Consider the following 24,872-nt stretch of genomic DNA (forward strand, 5'->3'; position numbering starts at 1 on the left):
AACTGGCTCAATATCTTTGTCTTCTACTGAGATGATTTTGTTGTGGACTAAATTTGTCATAAATTGTGTTTTTGAAAAATTTATTTTAAGACCAACTCCTTTTGTGGCAGTATGGAGTTCTTGGAGCATTATCTGTGCCTGATCAAAGCTGTCTGCAATAAGAACGATATCATCTGCAAATTTAAGGTTATTTAAGAATTTTCCATCTACATTGATGCCCTTTTCGTTCCAATCTATCGTTTTACAAGCGTATTCTAGCAAAGTTGTAAATAATTTAAGAGACATGTTGTCTCCTTGCTGAACGCCTCTTTCAATACGAAAGGTCCCAGTATTTTCATTAAGTCTTACACAGGCTGTAGCATGCTGATAGATGTATGTGATGAGGGATATGTATCGGTGATCTATTCTACATTGTGTTAGAGCTTGGAGCATTTCACTTTTATTGACCGTATCAAATGCTTTTTCAAAGTCGACAAAGACAAGTATCAGGGGTCTATTATATTCAATGGTTTTTTCAATCAACGACTTAATGGTTTGCAAATGATCATTTGTTCCGTATCCAGCACTAAATCCTGCTTGCTCGCAAGGTTGATAGAAGTCAAGTTTTGATGTCAACCTATTAGTTATTATCTTCATAAACAACTTATAAACGTGAAATAACAAGCTAATAGGTCTATAGTTCTTTAGCTCTGTTATATCTCCCTTTTTGTGCATGACTACTATAACAGCTTTATTCCACTGAGATGGTGTAACCTCTTTTGAAAGGCATAAGTTATATAATTGTGTCAATGCTTTCAATACTGTCTTTCCTCCTGCTTGAACTGCCTCAATAATGATTTAGTCATCACCAGCTGCTTTATTGTTTTTCATTCGATTTAATGACTTTGAGACTTCTTCGATTGTTATTTCTGGGATATCCTCTGAACCCACATTCTGGACTTTTCTCAACTTGGTGCCGTTTTTCTTACCCCTTTCTCTATATAATTCTGTGTAAAATTCTTCAACTACCTTAATTATCTTATCTTTATCTGTTACCACTTTTCCATTTCGATCTACGAGCTTAACAATATTCTTCTTACCTAGAGCTTGACATCTCTTCAGCACCTTTAAACTTTTATTTTCCTCGACAACCGTTGTAATCTGTTTTGTGTTATATTGTCGTACGTTCTTTCTCACTGCTTTATTAATATCTTTATTAAGTTGTTGTAGTACGCGTGCATTCGTATCGTTTTTGTTCTTAAGTTCTCTTCCTGTCTCCGTAAGTCTTTTTGTCTCTTGACTGATTTTTTCCTCCTTATCTCTCCTAGGATTTGTATTGCACTTTTTCTCAAAATTAAATTATAAAAAATAATAAAATTATCATTTAAGGTTTCGACATCCATAACGTCTATATTTGTTATCTCTAGACATCTCAGAATTTCCTCCTCGAAGGACATGGTATTTTCGATTGGATTCCATCCTATTGGGTGTGTTTTTGTTATCATTTTGTATCTTTGTTTTTGGAGATTTAGCACGATCTTCGCTCTTACCATTCTATGATCACTTCCCACTGAACAGCTATTAAGAACTGTTAAATCATGAACCATTGTTCTGAAGCTATTTTCTTGTGGCATTTTAAATTAATTACTATTTAACTGGGAATAAGCCACAATTAAAGGTTAAAATACGTTTATTGACGTTTCAATTTCCACTTCGGAAATCGTTCTCAAAATACAAACTAATGTTTGTATTTTGAGAACGATTTCCGAAGTGGAAATTGAAACGTCAATAAACGTATTTTAACCTTTAATTGTGGCTTATTCCCAGTTAAATAGTAATTAATCATGAACCATGTCTTTGTTGTTGGTTAAGACAAAATCAATTTCATTTTTGGTGACTCCATCTGGACTTGCCCAGGTCCATTTTCTTTGGGGACTTCTTTTGAAAAAGCTATTCATTGCTAAAAAATGTATTTGCAATGAACTAATAAAAATACAGTTTGGTACTGAGCGAGAATATTTATGTAGGTATAGAGATATATTTGTGTAAATATTGAAGTTAGATTCGTTGAAACGTCAAACATGAAATGAAATGTCGAGACAAATGCATCCAATAACACAAGTTCATAGCTACGGTTATGTGGGTACCAATATAAACGATCAGTCGAATCATTAACTTGAAATTAAACAGCGCATACAGAAGGCACATGTAAAATGGGGAATTTTCAAGATTCATGATTTGGCAATAAATACCAAGACCCGCCTTCTTCGCTGCTGTGTGGAGACTTTCTCTGTGTATTACAGAAGAATATTGAAAATCTCTAGGATGGATCGTGTATCAAACAATGAAGTTATGAGAAGACTCCATAAGGAATATGAAATTAATGTAACTGTGAAGAAGCGCAATTTAGAATATCTGAATCAGATAATACGCAATCAACAGAGCTATAGTCTACTCATATTGCATCTCATATTGCAAGGAAAAGTACAAGACAGAAGTGGTGCGATCAGACAAATAATTTTCTGGCCCTATAATTTTAGAAAGTGGTTTTCACTATCTACCTCTGAACTATTTAAGAGTATCAGCAAATAAAGTGACAATAGTCACATTAGTCACCAACATCTATAGAAGATAGTCATCTTAAGACGAAGATAGGACGTCGACTGTAATTATTTCCTACTAAAGTTTCTTCTGTTAATACGACAGACATTGGTATAGACAAATATCGATACGACACGATAATGATAAGACTCTTGAAAAATCTAGCTTGATCTAGCGAATTGGGCCGACTGGAAGGTTGACACAATTGACCGTTGCCACAAATTACCCGCGGACGATCAAAATATGTCTTATTAAAAAAATAACAGTACCTTATCCTTCTCATTGTTGCCACTGCATTCTTAGTACATTTAATGCACTGTCTACTATATTAACAAACAAGTAAACAATATTTAAAACCAATGAACTTTTAAATAATAAAATCACATTACTTTGAAAAGCCTTTGGAGTTTTGTTAATACTTCTCTACTGAAAGGACTTTTACAACACAGTGCTAAGCCTCGTATCGGGTGTCCTGTATGGAGGAGATCAATTAGACGCCATTCGGTAACGTTTGAAGTATCAGACAGCAATAGTTCTTGATTTCATAGTGGGTGTCCTCGTATTCTAGTAGGTCGTTAAGGATTCGTCGTCCTCTTTCTTCTAGGAGCATGTGACAATATCGTTTTGCTAAAAAAGAAAAGAACTAAAATAACGGGATTATTTCGTTTCACCAAAATTTTCAAAAAACAACGTTTATATTCCTACAAATTACATTATTTTTTGCAAAAAAAGTCTTTAACAATAGGCAACAATATAATGAACATTGTAGAAAACTGTCAAAAAAGACGTAAAATTTCGGAAAAATTGGGAACTTGATCATTCAAGTGAATGTAATACCATTTCATCCTCTGATATAAGAGTTGTGTTTATTTTTAGCTGAAAGTATATACCTTTTAACAACTCTCCTAAATTTTGAAAGAAATAAAAGATAGCAAAAAAAGTTTTTGAGATAATCAGATCTATTCTGTAACTTTTAAGAAATCGAATAGAAATGACCAAGTCGAATCGTAATTACCCGAAATCGGAATGTTGGATATCTATCGCATCGTTTTCGTGTTTGGATTGGCATTCTGTAACTCACATCGTCATCGGTGTAAATCGAAAACGACAACTTCTACTTGACGCGCTCAGAAGTTGGTGGCAACCCCGCACTGAAAAGTGAAATAAGTGTTCTGTGACGTTATGTTAGTGGAAAGGCTAGTGCGCGCGAAAATTCATCAAAAAAGAAGATTATATTTCAAGCTTATCGTCAAGTAGTTTTGATTTGTTTTGGTTAAGTTAAAAAAGTACGTTCGTTACAAGAATACAATGGCAAGCGGAACACCAAAGAAAAAGACATCTACTGAGAAGTTAAATTATTTAGTAAACTTTATCTAAATAAATTTACATAAATAACACCACAGACTAAAAAATGAAGCAGCTACAAAAATGAATCAACCCCTAATTTATATCAACAAGTCAATAAATAAATGTCAAAACAATTTCGATGTCGAAACTTGATCTCGACAAAGGTTGTCTAGTCGAAATCAATTTCTACACAACATTCCGATAGTAAAGGTCAAGATGAGTTACTGAATACCGATTCCTACAATTCCGATCCGACTTGCTGACCTCTATTCGATTTGACTCATTTCTATTGGATTTGTAGTTACAGAATAGGGCTAATTATGATTTTTTTAAGAAAAAGAGGGTTTTTCTAGTTTTTTGAATTTTCCTTGATAGTTAGGCTAATTTTAACACCGGGATCGTCTTAGCGAAAAATTTTAGATCGAAAATATACATTTGGATATTTTTTGAGCATCTGGAGCCCGCTATGCAAGAAAAAGTGATAAAATACGGGAAAAACTTTTTTTCTTGGAAAAAAATGAATTACCTCTATTATAGACCGCTATTTTAGACCTAGAAGGTCGACATTTGGTTAATCATCATATTTTATAGTATAGAATACGCCAGTAAAATTTAAACCACATCGAGAAGGGTCGCCTGATGAACTTTAAATGGTGACGTGGAATTACCCTACTGTCAAGTATGAAGAAGTTCATCTGGACAAAACACTAACATATCCAAAAACCTATATTTACAAAAAAAAGCGACTAGAAATCAAAATTCCAGAAATTTACTCGATCATAAGATGCAAATGTCAACTATCACTCAAGAATTAAAGAAAATAATATTTGATAATGTGAAGAGAAAAATAATAGGATCAGTCTCTACATATTGTTCTTAAAGAAATAGTTGTTATTTTATAACAACTTGAGTTCTAAAGAAAGAATAATATTGTTCTTAAAAAAAAAGAAGCTCAGTTTTTTGGATAGGAGACATGCTAAAAACGGAGACTAAATGATTATATTAAAGCTTTTAATAGCATACTTACGATTCTTTGTACAAACATGATGTATCGCCCACACAGCCCACAATTGCACTTGATAATCCATCCCTGTTTGCAGCAATGGAAAAAACGGTTTAAAGCTTCTGTAAGCCACCATCTCGCTTTCCGGCACTTTCCAATTCGCCACAGAATTTTTCAGTCCCTCCAGCATTTGTTCTCGACTATGGTTTTGAATCGTCCAAAAGTGTGGTCCTTCTGAGGCCAGATTGGCGACGATCCCAGCGGCGAAATAACTTACGTCTATATTTTCGGAACTTAAGAGAACGAACAGTTCGTCCATAAGGTTCTCGGTTAGCAGATTTCTCCTTAGTTTCGCCACTTCGGCGATGTTGTTTAATAGACCTGAAAATAAAATAAAATTGACATTTTTGTGAAATAAACACTAAACAACCACAAAACAGAGAAATAAAAAAATAGATAGAGGGAACAAATAACAGAAAAAACAGAAAATGAAAATCTATTATATAAAAGCGAAGCCCTATTTACCAAGAAACTGTAACCACTCAAAACATCTAATTGATGAATTATACCATTAAACCCTGATTTCGTATCAATTAACTTTTTTATTCATCTCCAATAAGGCCAAATGGCAGCATTAATATTTTTCAATGTTGAAAATTTGTATGGGAGTGAATCTGTGAAATCATTACATATGTAAGATAATGAGTAAGAGAGATACAGAAGACATATTTTCTCTCTCTTCCTCTCGAATATAAAAATGTTCCTTTTGTATATATATTTAATATTATATATATACATATAATACATAATTTATTAATATTATTATTTATGTGATATGTTTCGTATTATTTATTAAATGTTCATAATTATATTAGTCTTTTGTATTTCAAAATAATAATCTCAATAAATCACTGTATGACCCAGAACTGTCAATTTTGAAATACGTTTTTGTCATGTCCTCGGTAGTATAGTAGTTAGTATCCCCGCCTGTTACGCGGGAGACCGGGGTTCGATTCCCAGTCGGGGTGGACTTTTTTATTAATATGATTACATGGTAAATTAAACATATGCGTAAATAGAAAAGTTATGTATATTATTGTCATTTTTAAATACTTATAAATATTGCATTTTAATTTGTATTGTATTATTATATTGAATTATGTTGCAGTGTATTGTATTGTATTTTTATATTAATAACAAAATAAACAATGAATTTTACTGCAGAGTATGTGTAAAAAAATTTTTGCATTCAACTCCTTTTATACATATATGAAAATAAAAATATACATTTTCATCAAAATATTGATTCAATCCTTCATTTACTATACTCCTATTACAGGTCAAATGTTGTTTATTAATTGTTAGTAAGTTGTTATTAATTCTGTTTCTCTTTCTGTTATGTCTTACCTATAGCATTACATATGTAATGATTGTGCAGATTGACTCCCAAATAAATTTATAACGGCGTATGCGTGTATAGAAGTGTAACTTCTACCGGCAGTCCCACTGGACTGCCACAGCCGTTTTTTTTTAAGTTTTCTAATATTTTGTAGAAGGTTCTTACGGAAAGAAAATATAAGAAAATTGCACAGAAAATTTTAAAAATTCAGAAAACTTAACGATTATTTAAATTTCGCGTTTGATAGTTATCACGATTCGAATGTCGTCTGGGTAGTGCAGTGGTGAGTATGCACGCCTGTCAACGTGTTTCGGTTCCCCACCGGGGAGAAATTTTTAAGTGTTTGAGATAAAAAGGCCCTTTACCCTAATTCCTAAAACCATTATCAGCATAGTTTTTGTTTCTGTGGTTTTAACGGAAATTGTAAATTGTTTTTGTAGTATTGTCACTTGTACAGCAATGAACATAAGTTCTGTTTTGGCGGTAAGAATTGTGGCGCTCTGGAAGATTGCCACGGTCAGCGCAAAACTGCGAGAAACGTCAATGTCTGCTTACTCTAAGACCTGGTTCAGGTCGAGGCAGAATTACAACAGTTAGAGATGACCGCTTTGTCGTTTCTAGTGCTTTGAGAAACCGAACGGTCATGGCAGTTTCCCTTCAAAATCATCTGCAAGAAGTGAGAAATGTAAACGTAAGTGAATGGACAGTTCGGAGGTGAGTTAATGCTGCTGATTTATCTTCTCGAACTAGAATAACTGGACTCCTGCTGGCCACTGGAACATACAAGATTGAAGTCGTGTACTGTTTTCCGGTAAATCGAAATTCTGTCTTACGGGCTCAGACATACGTGTAAAAATGTGGTGGTGGTGACGTCCAGGCGAGATATGCTCAACAAGCATGTATTGCCGAGAGACTTTCATTTGGTGGAGAGTCAGTTATGGCATGGGGAGGCATATCGTTTGATATGCCTCCCCATACACGGAGTTAGTCTTTATCGAAAATGGGACATCGACTGTGCATAGGTACGTGACACAGGTTCTAAAAGACCATCTTTTACCATTTACTAATATTCTTGGAGACGATGCAACATTTATGTCTGATAATGCACGGCCCCACACTGCTCGGATAGTTACTGAGTATCTTGACGAAGTTCAAATCGCACGATTTGTTTGGCCTGCTCGCAGTCCAGATATCAAACCCATAGAACATGTTTGAAATGAGATGGAGAGACGTTTACGGAGTCATGTGCCGGCCCCCAGAAATTCAAGAGAGCTTCGCGATATATTGGCGTAGGAATGGAACAATCTCCCGTAAAATGTGATCCAAAGCGTGCCTCGTCGTTTGCAAGCTGTTGTCAGTGCCAGAGGAGGGAATACTCGCTACTGAAGTTCTTAAAATTTCTTTTGTTTAAACAAAAAGCACATCAAATTAAAATTGTCCCTTTTCAATATTTAGTATGTCAAAGGAAAATTGTTCTTTTTTATTACTTTTAATAAACTTTGAGAGACAAAAACCTTGTTATCTTTAAGCAATCAGTTCGTGAACTATGTTACAACTGAAAATAGTTAAAAAAGAATAATAATTTCTAAAATAAATTCAAATTAATTTTATGCTCGGCAGTGTATTATACTCCTTTGTATTGACGTCCCTAAAACCGTGGCTATCTTCACGTGTATTTACTTTAATACACGCGTCCGGTTTTAGGTTAAGGTTAACAAACAGTATTGCATCTATAATAAATATTTTATTTTTGAAGTTATACTTCTATACGCACGGTCGGCGTTGGAAATTTGCATGAGAGTGAATCTGTGAAACCATTACAATATGTAAGATAATGAGTAAGAGAGAGACAGAAGATATATTTTCTCTCTCTTCCTCTCTCGAGAATAAAAATGTTTCTTTTGTATTTAATATTATATATAATATTGTATATGTATATATATATATATATATATATATATATATATATAATATTATATATAATATAATATGTATTAATATTATTATTTATGTGATACGTTTTGTATTATTTAAAATTAAACGTTTATAATTATTTTAGGCTTTTGTATTTCAAAATAATCACTGTTTTACCGAGAACTGTCAATTTTGAAATCCGTTAGTGTCATGTCTAATTGGCAAATCCTTTACGTGTTTGGTTCATACGCTGGTGGTTGTAAGTTCGAATCCCAATTATGAATTTCCTTTTTTATTTTTGAAATATTTAAAAACCTCACGTTAATCTTATTAAATATATGTAATATACGCAAAAAACATAAATTTTAAAATAAAATGAAAATTTACAACATAATCCGAGTTGTTGGTTTTTTATTTTTATCTTCGTAGAGTAAGTTATATGTATATTGGCAGTTTTAAATACTTATGAATATTACATTTTAATTTATATTGTATTATTATATTGAATTATGTTGCAGTGTATTTATTGTATTGTAATTTTTATATTAATAACAAAATAAACAATGAATTTTACTGCAGAGTATGTGTAATTTTTTTTGCATTAAACTCCTTTTATACATATATAAAAATAAAAATATATATATATATATATATATATATATATATATATATATATATATATATATATATATATATATATATATATATATATATATATATACCCGGTATTTAGGCGGCACACGCCCTTCCGGTAGGGATCTATGGAGGAGTATCACCGAGCCGCAAGCCCTTATCTCTTGCCGTACTGCTCCACCATAGGCCGATCAGATACCAGCATATTCCAAACTAAGCCGCAGATTCATTTAGAATTTTAAACTGCTGCGTTAGCCTTTTTGTTTTCTGTTCACCGAGCTGGGGATTGAACTGACATCTCTCGCATTGAAGCGAAGGAGAAGCCAGCCGCCCAGCCCGCTTGGCTATCCGATCGACAAATAAAAATATATATTTTCATTAAAATATTGATACAATCCTTCATTTACTATACACCTATTACAGGTCAAATGTTTATATACAGCAAACGATACACCATATACCTATATAACTAATTCTTTTTCTCTTTCTGCTCTCTCTTACCTATAGCATTACATATGTACTGATTGTGTAGATTGACTCCTATATACATTTTTAACGGCGAACGCGTGTATAGAAGTATAACTTCTACCAGCAGTACCACTGGACTGCCACACCCGTTTTTTTTAACAGCAAGTCACCCTTAATCGAATTAATTCAAATTTCAAACAAAATATTCACTTTTAATTTTCACGAAATTTTCAGCAAATACAGACATCCAAGTGGAAATTTTTCTCACGAACCGTTAGATGTAAGAAAATTTTATGTATGGCAGAAAAATGAACGGCCAATTTTATGTAGGAAATGTCCATTCGCTTGACTCTCGGACCAAAATTGACGCCAATATAACCAATTAACGAAATTTGATAAAAATCCAATGGTCTACAGTTTTTTCAATTTTCCGGCAAAATGGTGCATAATTTTTAGCCACACGTTTAGATTTTTTTAATCAGCAAGTCACCCTTAATCGAAATAATTCAAATTTCAAACAAAATATACACTTTTAATTTTCTCGAAATTTTCAGCGAATACATACATCCAAGTGGAAATTTTTCTCACGAACCGTTAGATGTAGGAAAATTCTGAATATGGCAGAAGAACGACCGGCCAATTTTATGTAGGAAATGTCCATTCGCTTGACTCTCGGACCAAAATTGACGCCAATATAGCCAATTAACGAAATTTGATAAAAATCCAATGGTCTACAGTTTTTTCGATTTTCCGGCAAAATGGTGCATAATTTCTGCCACGTGTTTAGATTTTTTGATCAGCAAGTCACCCTTAATCGAAATAATTCAAATTTTAACCAAAATATACACTTTTAATATTCTCGAAATTTTCAGCAAATACAGACATTCAAGGCGAAATTTTTTTCACGAACTGTTAGATGTAGGAAAATTCCGAGCATGGCAGAAGAACGAGCGGCCAATTTTATGAAGGAAATGTCTATTCGCTTTACTCTCGGAATAAAATTGACGCCAATATAGCCGATTAACCAAATTTGATAAAAATCCAAGGGTACCCACTTGGAAATTTTTTTCCAAATTTAAAAAAAAAAAAAATTTTGTTTAATGTTTTGGTACATGCACTTGGTCCAGCTTGTTCCAAACATTTGTTTTTTTCTGATCCCTTAACCCCAGTTTGCCGGAAAAGAGGAAAAATCGAATAAAAAAATCCACAGTTTTTTCGATTTTCCGGCAAAACGGTGCATAATTTTTAGCCGCATGTTTAGATTTTTTTAATCAGCAAGTCACCCTTAATCGAAATAATTTAAATTTCAAACAAAATATACACTTTTAATTTTCTCGAAATTTTCAGCGAATACATACATCCAAGTGGAAATTTTTCTCACGAACCGTTAGATGTAGGAAAATTCTAAATATGGCAGAAGAACGACCGGCCAATTTTATGTAGAAAATGTTCATTCGCTTGACTCTCGGACCAAAATTGACGCCAATATAGCCAATTAACGAAATTTGATAGAAATCCAATGGTCTACAGTTTTTTCGATTTTCCGGCAAAACGGTGCATAATTTTTGCCACGTGTTTGGATTTTTTTAATCAGCAAGTCACCCTTAATCGAAATAATTCAAATTTCAAACAAAATATACACTTTTAATTTTCTCGAAATTTTCAGCAAATACAGACATTCAAGGGGAAATTTTTCTCACGAACTGTTAGATGTAGGAAAATTCCGAGTATGGCAGAAGAACGAGCGGCCAATTTTATGAAGGAAATGTCTATTCGCTTTACTCTCAGAATAAAATTGACGCCAATATAGCCGATTAACCAAATTTGATAAAAATCCAAGTGTACCCCTTGGAAAATTTTTTCCAAATTTTACAAAAAAAAAATTTGTTTAATGTTTTGGTACATGCACTTGGTCCAGCTTGTTCCAAACATTTGTTTTTTTCTGATCCCTTAACCCCAGTTTGCCGGAAAAGAGGAAAAATCGAATAAAAAAATCCACAGTTTTTTCGATTTTCCGGCAAAACGGTGCATAATTTTTAGCTACATGTTTAGATTTTTTAATCAGCAAGTCACCCTTAATCGAAATAATTTAACTTTAAAACAAAATATACACTTTTAATTTTCTCGAAATTTTCAGAGAATACATACATCCAAGTGGAATTTTTTCTCACGAACCGTTAGATGTAGGAAAATTCTGAATATGGCAGAAGAACGACCGGCCAATTACATGTAGGAAATGTCCATTCGCTTGACTCTCGGACCAAAATTGATGCCAATATAGCCAATTAACGAAATTTGATAAAAATCCAATGGTCTACAGTTTTTTCGATTTTCCGGCAAAACGGTGCATAATTTCTGCCACGTGTTTAGATTTTTTTGATCAGCAAGTCACCCTTAATCGAAATAATTCAAATTTCAAACAAAATATACACTTTTAATTTTCTCGAAATTTTCAGCAAATACATACATCCAAGTGGAAATTTTTCTCACGAACCGTTAGATGTAGGAAAATTCTGAATTTGGCAGAAGAACGACCGGCCAATTTTATGTAGGAAATGTCCATTCGCTTGACTCTCGGACCAAAATTGACGCCAATATAGCCAATTAACGAAATTTGATAAAAATCCAATGGTCTACAGTTTTTTCGATTTTCCGGCAAAACGGTGCATAATTTTTGCCACGTGTTTGGATTTTTTTAATCAGCAAGTCACCCTTAATCGAAATAATTCAAATTTCAAACAAAATATACACTTTTAATTTTCTCGAAATTTTCAGCAAATACAGACATTCAAGGGGAAATTTTTCTCATGTAGGAAAATTCCGAGTATGGCAGAAGAACGAGCGGCCAATTTTATGAAGGAAATGTCTATTCGCTTTAATCTCAGAATAAAATTGACGCCAATATAGCCGATTAACCAATTTGATAAAAATCCAAGTGTACCCCTTGGAAAATTTTTTCCAAATTTTACAAAAAAAAAATTTTGTTTAATGTTTTGGTACATGCACTTGGTCCAGCTTGTTCCAAACATTTGTTTTTTTCTGATCCCTTAACCCCAGTTTGCCGGAAAAGAGAAAAATCGAATAAAAAAATCCACAGTTTTTTCGATTTTCCGGCAAAACGGTGCATAATTTTTAGCCGCATGTTTAGATTTTTTTAATCAGCAAGTCACCCTTAATCGAAATAATTTAAATTTCAAACAAAATATACACTTTTAATTTTCTCGAAATTTTCAGCGAATACATACATCCAAGTGGAAATTTTTCTCACGAACCGTTAGATGTAGGAAAATTCTAAATATGGCAGAAGAACGACCGGCCAATTTTATGTAGAAAATGTTCATTCGCTTGACTCTCGGACCAAAATTGACGCCAATATAGCCAATTAACGAAATTTGATAGAAATCCAATGGTCTACAGTTTTTTCGATTTTCCGGCAAAACGGTGCATAATTTTTGCCACGTGTTTAGATTTTTTGATCAGCAAGTCACCCTTAATCGAAATAATTCAAATTTCAAACAAAATATACACTTTTAATTTTCTCGAAATTTTCAGCAAATACATACATCCAAGTGGAAATTTTTCTCACGAACCGTTAGATGTACGAAAATTCTGAATTTGGCAGAAGAACGACCGGCCAATTTTATGTAGGAAATGTCCATTCGCTTGACTCTCGGACCAAAATTGACGCCAATATAGCCAATTAACGAAATTTGATAGAAATCCAATGGTCTACAGTTTTTTCGATTTTCCGGCAAAACGGTGCATAATTTTTGCCACGTGTTTAGATTTTTTGATCATCAAGTCACCCTTAATCGAAATAATTCAAATTTCAAACAAAATATACACTTTTAATTTTCCCGAAATTTTCAGCAAATACAGACATTCAAGGCGAAATTTTTTTCACGAACTGTTAGATGTAGGAAAATTCCGAGCATGGCAGAAGAACGAGCGGCCAATTTTATGAAGGAAATGTCTATTCGCTTTACTCTCGGAATAAAATTGACGCCAATATAGCCGATTAACCAAATTTGATAAAAATCCAAGGGTACCCACTTGGAAATTTTTTTCCAAATTTAAAAAAAAAAAAAAAATTTTGTTTAATGTTTTGGTACATGCACTTGGTCCAGCTTGTTCCAAACATTTGTTTTTTTCTGATCCCTTAACCCCAGTTTGCCGGAAAAGAGGAAAAATCGAATAAAAAAATCCACAGTTTTTTCGATTTTCCGGCAAAACGGTGCATAATTTTTAGCCGCATGTTTAGATTTTTTTAATCAGCAAGTCACCCTTAATCGAAATAATTTAAATTTCAAACAAAATATACACTTTTAATTTTCTCGAAATTTTCAGCGAATACATACATCCAAGTGGAAATTTTTCTCACGAACCGTTAGATGTAGGAAAATTCTAAATATGGCAGAAGAACGACGGCCAATTTTATGTAGGAAATGTTCATTCGCTTGACTCTCGGACCAAAATTGACGCCAATATAGCCAATTAACGAAATTTGATAGAAATCCAATGGTCTACAGTTTTTTTCGATTTTCCGGCAAAACGGTGCATAATTTTTGCCACGTGTTTGGATTTTTTTAATCAGCAAGTCACCCTTAATCGAAATAATTCAAATTTCAAACAAAATATACACTTTTAATTTTCTCGAAATTTTCAGCAAATACAGACATTCAAGGGGAAATTTTTCTCACGAACTGTTAGATGTAGGAAAATTCCGAGTATGGCAGAAGAACGAGCGGCCAATTTTATGAAGGAAATGTCTATTCGCTTTACTCTCAGAATAAAATTGACGCCAATATAGCCGATTAACCAAATTTGATAAAAATCCAAGTGTACCCCTCGGAAAAATTTTTCCAAATTTTACAAAAAAAAAATTTGTTTAATGTTTTGGTACATGCACTTGGTCCAGCTTGTTCCAAACATTTGTTTTTTTCTGATCCCTTAACCCCAGTTTGCCGGAAAAGAGGAAAAATCGAATAAAAAAATCCACAGTTTTTTCGATTTTCCGGCAAAACGGTGCATAATTTTTAGCTACATGTTTAGATTTTTTTAATCAGCAAGTCACCCTTAATCGAAATAATTTAACTTTAAAACAAAATATACACTTTTAATTTTCTCGAAATTTTCAGAGAATACATACATCCAAGTGGAATTTTTTCTCACGAACCGTTAGATGTAGGAAAATTCTGAATATGGCAGAAGAACGACCGGCCAATTACATGTAGGAAATGTCCATTCGCTTGACTCTCGGACCAAAATTGATGCCAATATAGCCAATTAACGAAATTTGATAAAAATCCAATGGTCTACAGTTTTTTTCGATTTTCCGGCAAAACGGTGCATAATTTCTGCCACGTGTTTAGATTTTTTTGATCAGCAAGTCACCCTTAATCGAAATAATTCAAATTTCAAACAAAATATACACTTTTAATTTTCTCGAAATTTTCAGCAAATACATACATCCAAGTGGAAATTTTTCTCACGAACCGTTAGATGTAGGAAAATTCTGAATTTGGCAGAAGAACGACCGGCCAATTTTATGTAGGAAATGTCCATTCGCTTGACTCTCGGACCAAAATTGACGCCAATATAGCCAATTAACGAAATTTGATAAAAATCCAATGGTCTACAGTTTTTTCGATTTTCCGGCAAACGGTGCATAATTTTTGCCACGTGTTTGGATTTTTTTAATCAGCAAGTCACCCTTAATCGAAATAATTCAAATTTCAAACAAAATATACACTTTTAATTTTCTCGAAATTTTCAGCAAATACAGACATTCAAGGGGAAATTTTTCTCATGTAACCGTTAGATGTAGGAAAATTCTGAATATGGCAGAAGAACGACCGGCCAATTTTATGTAGGAAATGTCCATTCGCTTGACTCTCGGACAAAAATTGACGCCAATATAGCCAATTAACGAAATTTGATAGAAATCCAATGGTCTACAGTTTTTTCGATTTTCCGGCAAAACGGTGCATAATTTTTGCCACGTGTTTGGATTTTTTTAATCAGCAAGTCACCCTTAATCGAAATAATTCAAATTTCAAACAAAATATACACTTTTAATTTTCTCGAAATTTTCAGCAAATACATACATCCAAGTGGAAATTTTTCTCACGAACCGTTAGATGTAGGAAAATTCTGAATATGGCAGAAGAACGACGGGCCAATTTTATGTAGGAAATGTCCATTCGCTTGACTCTCGGACCAAAACTGACGCCAATATAGCCAATTACGAAATTTGATAGAAATCCAATGGTCTACAGTTTTTTCGATTTTCCGGCAAAACGGTGCATAATTTTTGCCACGTGTTTGGATTTTTTTAATCAGCAAGTCACCCTTAATCGAAATAATTCAAATTTCAAACAAAATATACACTTTTAATTTTCTCGAAATTTTCAGCAAATACATACATCCAAGTGGAAATTTTTCTCACGAACCGTTAGATGTAGGAAAATTCTGAATATGGCAGAAGAACGACCGGCCAATTTTATGTGGGAAATGTCCATTCGCTTGACTCTCGGACAAAAATTGACGCCAATATAGCCAATTAACGAAATTTGATAGAAATCCAATGGTCTACAGTTTTTTCGATTTTCCGGCAAAACGGTGCATAATTTTTGCCACGTGTTTGGATTTTTTTAATCAGCAAGTCACCCTTAATCGAAATAATTTAAATTTCAAACAAAATATACACTTTTAATTTTCTCGAAATTTTCAGCAAATACATACATCCAAGTGGAAATTTTTCTCACGAACCGTTAGATGTAGGAAAATTCTGAATATGGCAGAAGAACGACCGGCCAATTTTATGTAGGAAATGTCCATTCGCTTGACTCTCGGACCAAAACTGACGCCAATATAGCCAATTAACGAAATTTGATAGAAATCCAATGGTCTACAGTTTTTTCGATTTTCCGGCAAAACGGTGCATAATTTTTGCCACGTGTTTGGATTTTTTTAATCAGCAAGTCACCCTTAATCGAAATAATTCAAATTTCAAACAAAATATACACTTTTAATTTTCTCGAAATTTTCAGCAAATACATACATCCAAGTGGAAATTTTTCTCACGAACCGTTAGATGTAGGAAAATTCTGAATATGGCAGAAGAACGACCGGCCAATTTTATGTAGGAAATGTCCATTCGCTTGACTCTCAGACCAAAACTGACGCCAATATAGCCAATTAACGAAATTTGATAGAAATCCAATGGTCTACAGTTTTTTCGATTTTCCGGCAAAACGGTGCATAATTTTTGCCACGTGTTTGGATTCTTTTAATCAGCAAGTCACCCTTAATCGAAATAATTCAAATTTCAAACAAAATATACACTTTTAATTTTCCCGAAATTTTCAGCAAATACATACATCCAAGTGGAACTTTTTCTCACGAACCGTTAGATGTAGGAAAATTCTGAATATGGCAGAAGAACGACCGACCAATTACATGTAGGAAATGTCCATTCGCTTGACTCTCGGACCAAAATTGATGCCAATATAGCCAATTAACCAAATTTGATAAAAATCCAAGGGTACCCCCTTGGAAAAATTTTTCCAAATTTTACAAAAAAAAAAAAATTTGTTTAATGTTTTGGTACATGCACTTGGTCCAGCTTGTTCCAAACATTTGTTTTTTTCTGATCCCTTAACCCCAGTTTGCCGGAAAAGCGGAAAAATCGAATAAAAAAATCCACAGTTTTTTCGATTTTCCGGCAAAACGGTGCATAATTTTTAGCCACACGTTTAGATTTTTTTAATCAGCAAGTCACCCTTATTCGAAATAATTCAAATTTCAAACAAAAATATACACTTTTAATTTTCTCGAAATTTTCAGCAAATACATACATCCAAGTGGAAATTTTTCTCACGAACCGTTAGATGTAGGAAAATTCTGAATATGGCAGAAGAACGACCGGCCAATTTTATGTAGGAAATGTCCATTCGCTTGACTCTCGGACCAAAATTGACGCCAATATAGCCGATTAACGAAATTTGATAAAAATCCAAGGGTACCCCCTTGGAAAATTTTTTCCAAATTTTACAAAAAAAAAATTTTGTTTAATGTTTTGGTACATGCACTTGGTCCAGCTTGTTCCAAACATTTCTTTTTTTCTGATCCCTTAACCCCAGTTTGCCGGAAAAGAGGAAAAATCGAATAAAAAAATCCACAGTTTTTTCGATTTTCCGGCAAAACGGTGCATAATTTTTAGCCACATGTTTAGATTTTTTTAATCAGCAAGTCACCCTTAATCGAAATAATTCAAATTTCAAACAAAATATACACTTTTAATTTTCCCGAAATTTTCAGCAAATACATACATCCAAGTGGAAATTTTTCTCACGAACAGTTAGATGTAGGAAAATTCTGAATATGGCAGAAGAACGACCGGCCAATTATATGTAGGAAATGTCCATTCGCTTGACTCTCGGACCAAAATTGACGCCAATATAGCCAATTAACGAAATTTGATAGAAATCCAATGGTCTACAGTTTTTTTCGATTTTCCGGCAAAACGGTGCATAATTTTTTGCCACGTGTTTGGATTTTTTTAATCAGCAAGTCACCCTTAATCGAAATAATTCAAATTTCAAACAAAATATACACTTTTAATTTTCTCGAAATTTTCAGCAAATACATACATCCAAGTGGAAATTTTTCTCACGAACCGTTAGATGTAGGAAAATTCTGAATATGGCAGAAGAACGACCGGCCAATTTTATGTAGGCAAATGTCCATTCGCTTGACTCTCGGACCAAAATTGACGCCAATATAGCCAATTAACGAAATTTGATAAAAAACCAATGGTCTACAGTTTTTTCGATTTTCCGGCAAAACGGTGCATAATTTTTGCCACGTGTTTGGATTTTTTTAATCAGCAAGTCACCCTTAATCGAAATAATTCAAATTTCAAACAAAATATACACTTTTAATTTTCCCGAAATTTTCAGCAAATACATACATCCAAGTGGAACTTTTTCTCACGAACAGTTAGATGTAGGAAAATTCTGAATATGGCAGAAGAACGACCGGCCAATTATATGTAGGAAATGTCCATTCGCTTGACTCTCGGACCAAAATTGATGCCAATATAGCCAATTAACCAAATTTGATAAAAATCCAAGGGTACCCCCTTGGAAAATTTTTTCCAAATTTTACAAAAAAAAAAAAAATTTGTTTGTTGTTTTGGTACATGCACTTGGTCCAGCTTGTTCCAAACATTTGTTTTTTTTCTGATCCCTTAACCCCAGTTTGCCGGAAAAGAGGAAAAATCGAATACAAAAATCCACAGTTTTTTCGATTTTCCGGCAAAACGGTGCATAATTTTCAGCCACATGTTGAGATTTTTTTAATCAGCAAGTCACCCTTAATCGAAATAATTCAAATTTCAAACAAAATATACACTTTTTAATTTTCTCGAAATTTTCGGCGAATACATACATCCAAGTGGAAATTTTTCTCACAAACCGTTAGATGTAGGAAAATTCCGAATATGGCAGAAGAACGACCGGCCAATTTTATGTAGGAAATGTCCATTCGCTTGACTCTCGGACCAAAATTGACGCCAATATAGCCAATTAACGAAATTTGATAAAAATCCAATGGTCTAGAGTTTTTTCGATTTTCCGGCAAAACGGTGCATAATTTTTGCCACGTGTTTGGATTTTTTTAATCAGCAAGTCACCCTTAATCGAAATAATTCAAATTTCAAACAAAATATACACTTTTAATTTTCTCGAAATTTTCAGCAAATACATACATCCAAGTGGAAATTTTTCTCACGAACCGTTAGATGTAGGAAAATTCTGAATATGGCAGAAGAACGACCGGCCAATTTTATGTAGGAAATGTCCATTCGCTTGACTCTCGGACCAAAATTGACGCCAATATAGCCAATTAACGAAATTTGATAAAAATCCAATGGTCTACAGTTTTTTCGATTTTCCGGCAAAACATTGCATAATTTTTGCCACGTGTTTGGATTCTTTTAATCAGCAAGTCACCCTTAATCGAAATAATTCAAATTTCAAACAAAATATACACTTTTAATTTCCCGAAATTTTCAGCAAATACATACATCCAAGTGGAACTTTTTCTCACGAACCGTTAGATGTAGGAAAATTCTGAATATGGCAGAAGAACGACCGGCCAATTACATGTAGGAAATGTCCATTCGCTTGACTCTCGGACCAAAATTGATGCCAATATAGCCAATTAACCAAATTTGATAAAAATCCAAGGGTACCCCCTTGGAAAATTTTTTCCAAATTTTACAAAAAAAAAAAATTTGTTTATTGTTTTGGTACATGCACTTGGTCCAGCTTGTTCCAAACATTTGTTTTTTTCTGATCCCTTAACCCCAGTTTGCCGGAAAAGAGGAAAAATCGAATACAAAAATCCACAGTTTTTTCGATTTTCCGGCAAAACGGTGCATAATTTTCAGCCACATGTTGAGATTTTTTAATCAGCAAGTCACCCTTAATCGAAATAATTCAAATTTCAAACAAAATATACACTTTTAATTTTCTCGAAATTTTCAGCAAATACATACATCCAAGTGGAAATTTTTCTCACGAACCGTTAGATGTAGGAAAATTCCGAATATGGCAGAAGAACGACCGGCCAATTTTATGTAGGAAATGTCCATTCGCTTGACTCTCGGACCAAAATTGACGCCAATATAGCCAATTAACGAAATTTGATAAAAATCCAATGGTCTACAGTTTTTTCGATTTTCCGGCAAAACGGTGCATAATTTTTGCCACGTGTTTGGATTTTTTTAATCAGCAAGTCACCCTTAATCGAAATAATTCAAATTTCAAACAAAATATACACTTTTAATTTTCTCGAAATTTTCAGCAAATACATACATCCAAGTGGAAATTTTTCTCACGAACCGTTAGATGTAGGAAAATGCTGAATATGGCAGAAGAACGACCGGCCAATTTTATGTAGGAAATGTCCATTCGCTTGACTCTCGGACCAAAATTGACGCCAATATAGCCAATTAACGAAATTTGATAGAAATCCTACAAGTCTACAGTTTTATCGATTTTCCGGCAAAACGGTGCATAATTTTTGCCACGTGTTTGGATTTTTTTAATCAGCAAGTCACCCTTAATCGAAATAATTCAAATTTCAAACAAAATATACACTTTTAATTTTCTCGAAATTTTCAGCAAATACATACAAGTGGAAATTTTTCTCACGAACCGTTAGATGTAGGAAAATTCTGAATATGGCAGAAGAACGACCGTCCAATTTTATGTAGGAAATGTCCATTCGCTTGACTCTCGGACCAAAATTGACGCCAATATAGCCAATTAACGAAATTTGATAGAAATCCAATGGTCTACAGTTTTTTCGATTTTCCGGCAAAACGGTGCATAATTTTTGCCACGTGTTTGGATTTTTTTAATCAGCAAGTCACCCTTAATCGAAATAATTCAAATTTCAAACAAAATATACACTTTTAATTTTCTCGAAATTTTCAGCAAATACATACATCCAAGTGGAAATTTTTCTCACGAACCGTTAGATGTAGGAAAATTCTGAATATGGCAGAAGAACGACCGGCCAATTTTATGTAGGAAATATCCATTCGCTTGACTCTCGGACCAAAACTGACGCCAATATAGCCAATTAACGAAATTTGATAGAAATCCAATGGTCTACAGTTTTTTCGATTTTCCGGCAAAACGGTGCATAATTTTTGCCACGTGTTTGGACTCTTTTAATCAGCAAGTCACCCTTAATCGAAATAATTCAAATTTCAAACAAAATATACACTTTTAATTTTCCCGAAATTTTCAGCAAATACATACATCCAAGTGGAACTTTTTCTCACGAACCGTTAGATGTAGGAAAATTCTGAATATGGCAAAAGAACGACCGGCCAATTACATGTAGGAAATGTCCATTCGCTTGACTCTCGGACCAAAATTGATGCCAATATAGGCAATTAACCAAATTTGATAAAAATCCAAGGGGTACCCCCTTGGAAAATTTTTTCCAAATTTTACAAAAAAAAAAAATTTGTTTATTGTTTTGGTACATGCACTTGGTCCAGCTTGTTCCAAACATTTGTTTTTTTCTGATCCCTTAACCCCAGTTTGCCGGAAAAGAGGAAAAATCGAATACAAAAATCCACAGTTTTTTCGATTTTCCGGCAAAACGGTGCATAATTTTCAGCCACATGTTGAGATTTTTTTAATCAGCAAGTCACCCTTAATCGAAATAATTCAAATTTCAAACAAAATATACACTTTTAATTTTCTCGAAATTTTCAGCAAATACATACATCCAAGTGGAAATTTTTCTCACGAACCGTTAGATGTAGGAAAATGCTGAATATGGCAGAAGAACGACCGGCCAATTTTATGTAGGAAATGTCCATTCGCTTGACTCTCGGACCAAAATTGACGCCAATATAGCCAATTAACGAAATTTGATAGAAATCCTACAAGTCTACAGTTTTTTCGATTTTCCGGCAAAACGGTGCATAATTTTTGCCACGTGTTTGGATTTTTTTAATCAGCAAGTCACCCTTAATCGAAATAATTCAAATTTCAAACAAAATATACACTTTTAATTTTCTCGAAATTTTCAGCAAATACATACATCCAAGTGAAATTTTTCTCACGAACCGTTAGATGTAGGAAAATTCTGAATATGGCAGAAGAACGACCGTCCAATTTTATGTAGGAAATGTCCATTCGCTTGACTCTCGGACCAAAATTGACGCCAATATAGCCAATTAACGAAATTTGATAGAAATCCAATGGTCTACAGTTTTTTCGATTTTCCGGCAAAACGGTGCATAATTTTTGCCACGTGTTTGGATTTTTTTAATCAGCAAGTCACCCGTAATCGAAATAATTCAAATTTCAAACAAAATATACACTTTAAATTTTCTCGAAATTTTCAGCAAATACATACATCCAAGTGGAAATTTTTCTCACGAACCGTTAGATGTAGGAAAATTCTGAATTTTGCAGAAGAACGACCGGCCAATTTTATGTAGGAAATGTCCATTCGCTTGACTCTCGGACCAAAATTGACGCCAATATAGCCAATTAACGAAATTTGATAGAAATCCAATGGTCTACAGGTTTTTCGATTTTCCGGCAAAACGGTGCATAATTTTTGCCACGTGTTTGGATTTTTTTAATCAGCAAGTCACCCTTAATCGAATAATTCAAATTTCAAACAAAATATACACTTTTAATTTTCTCGAAATTTTCAGCAAATACATACATTAAAGTGGAAATTTTTCTCACGAACCGTTAGATGTAGGAAAATTCTGAATATGGCAGAAGAACGACCGGCCAATTTTATGTAGGAAATGTCCATTCGCTTGACTCTCGGACCAAAACTGACGCCAATATAGCCAATTAACGAAATTTGATAGAAATCCAATGGTCTACAGTTTTTTCGATTTTCCGGCAAAACGATGCATAATTTTTGCCACGTGTTTGGATTTTTTTAATCAGCAAGTCACCCTTAATCGAAATAATTCAAATTTCAAACAAAATATACACTTTTAATTTTCTCGAAATTTTCAGCAAATACATACATCCAAGTGGAAATTTTTCTCACGAACCGTTAGATGTAGGAAAATTCTGAATATGGCAGAAGAACGACCGGCCAATTTTATGTAGGAAATGTCCATTCGCTTGACTCTCGGACCAAAATTGACGCCAATATAGCCAATTAACGAAATTTGATAGAAATCCAATGGTCTACAGTTTTTTCGATTTTCCGGAAAAACGGTGCATAATTTTTGCCACGTGTTTGGATTTTTTTAATCAGCAAGTCACCCTTAATCGAAATAATTCAAATTTCAAACAAAATATACACTTTTAATTTTCTCGAAATTTTCAGCAAATACATACATCCAAGTGGAAATTTTTCTCACGAACCGTTAGATGTAGGAAAATTCTGAATATGGCAGAAGAACGACCGGTCAATTTTATGTAGGAAATGTCCATTCGCTTGACTCTCGGACCAAAATTGACGCCAATATAGCCAATTAACGAAATTTGATAGAAATCCAATGGTCTACAGTTTTTTCGATTTTCCGGCAAAACGGTGCATAATTTTTGCCACGTGTTTAGATTTTTTTAATCAGCAAGTCACCCTTAATCGAAATAATTCAAATTTCAAACAAAATATACACTTTTAATTTTCTCGAAATTTTCAGCAAATACATACATCCAAGTTGAAATTTTTCTCACGAACCGTTAGATGTAGGAAAATTCTGAATATGGCAGAAGAACGACCGGCCAATTTTATGTAGGAAATGTCCATTCGCTTGACTCTCGGACCAAAACTGACGCCAATATAGCCAATTAACGAAATTTGATAGAAATCCAATGGTCTACAGTTTTTTCGATTTTCCGGCAAAACGGTGCATAATTTTTGCCACGTGTTTGGATTCTTTTAATCAGCAAGTCACCCTTAATCGAAATAATTCAAATTTCAAACAAAATATACACTTTTAATTTTCCCGAAATTTTCAGCAAATACATACATCCAACTGGAACTTTTTCTCACGAACCGTTAGATGCAGGAAAATTCTGAATATGGCAGAAGAACGACCGGCCAATTACATGTAGGAAATGTCCATTCGCTTGACTCTCGGACCAAAATTGATGCCAATATAGCCAATTAACCAAATTTGATAAAAATCCAAGGGTACCCCCTTGGAAAATTTTTTCCAAATTTTACAAAAAAAAAAAAATTTGTTTATTGTTTTGGTACATGCACTCGGTCCAGCTTGTTCCAAACATTTGTTTTTTTCTGATCCCTTAACCCCAGTTTGCCGGAAAAGAGAAAAAATCGAATACAAAAATCCACACTTTTTTCGATTTTCCGGCAAAACGGTGCATAATTTTCAGCCACATGTTGAGATTTTTTTAATCAGCAAGTCACCCTTAATCGAAATAATTCAAATTTCAAACAAAATATACACTTTTAATTTTCTCGAAATTTTCGGCGAATACATACATCCAAGTGGAAATTTTTCTCACGAACCGTTAGATGTAGGAAAATTCTGAATATGGCAGAAGAACGACCGGCGAATTTTATGTAGGAAATGTCCATTCGCTTGACTCTCGGACCAAAATTGACGCCAATATAGCCAATTAACGAAATTTGATAAAAATCCAATGGTCTACAGTTTTTTCGATTTTCCGGCAAAACGGTGCATAATTTTTGCCACGTGTTTGGATTTTTTTAATCAGCAAGTCACCCTTAATCGAAATAATTCAAATTTCAAACAAAATATACACTTTTAATTTCTCGAAATTTTCAGCAAATACATACATCCAAGTGGAAATTTTTCTCACGAACCGTTAGATGTAGGAAAATTCAGAATCTGGCAGAAGAACGACCGGCCAATTTTATGTAGGAAATGTCCATTCGCTTGACTCTCGGACCAAAATTGACGCCAATATAGCCGATTAACGAAATTTGATAGAAATCCAATGGTCTAACGGTTTTTTCGATTTTCCG

General features: G+C 33.6%; 2 protein-coding genes across 2 annotated transcripts in view; both read right to left on the minus strand.

Annotated features, from left to right (window-relative positions):
• Positions 1-837: 837 nt before the first annotated feature.
• Positions 838-1,586, minus strand: LOC140435703 (uncharacterized). The gene is made up of 2 exons (XM_072524424.1): positions 1,530-1,586; positions 838-1,326 (listed from the first exon to the last, which is right to left on the minus strand). The coding sequence occupies exons 1-2, from the start codon at positions 1,584-1,586 to the stop codon at positions 838-840; spliced, it is 546 nt and encodes a 181-aa protein (XP_072380525.1).
• A 242-nt stretch (positions 1,587-1,828) lies between these two features.
• The window catches only part of LOC140436579 (protein zyg-11 homolog B-like), a 41,907-nt gene continuing 18,863 nt past the window's right edge, over positions 1,829-24,872 (minus strand). The window contains 2 exon segments of the mRNA XM_072525522.1: positions 1,829-3,207; positions 4,955-5,311. Coding sequence (XP_072381623.1) covers positions 3,071-3,207; positions 4,955-5,311 — 494 coding nt within the window. The 3' untranslated portion in view covers positions 1,829-3,070.

The sequence above is a fragment of the Diabrotica undecimpunctata genome, chromosome 3 (assembly GCF_040954645.1).
Source record: "Diabrotica undecimpunctata isolate CICGRU chromosome 3, icDiaUnde3, whole genome shotgun sequence".
NCBI classification, from domain to species: Eukaryota; Metazoa; Arthropoda; class Insecta; order Coleoptera; family Chrysomelidae; genus Diabrotica; species Diabrotica undecimpunctata.

Coding starts and splice junctions, on each gene's coding strand:
- LOC140435703 (XM_072524424.1), bottom strand. CDS start 1,586: ATGGTTCATGATTTAACAGTTCTTAATAGCTGTTCAGTGGGAAGTGAT. Junction 1,327..1,529: donor TGGGAAGTGATCATAGAATG/GTAAGAGCGAAG, acceptor TTTAATTTTGAG/AAAAAGTGCAATACAAATCC.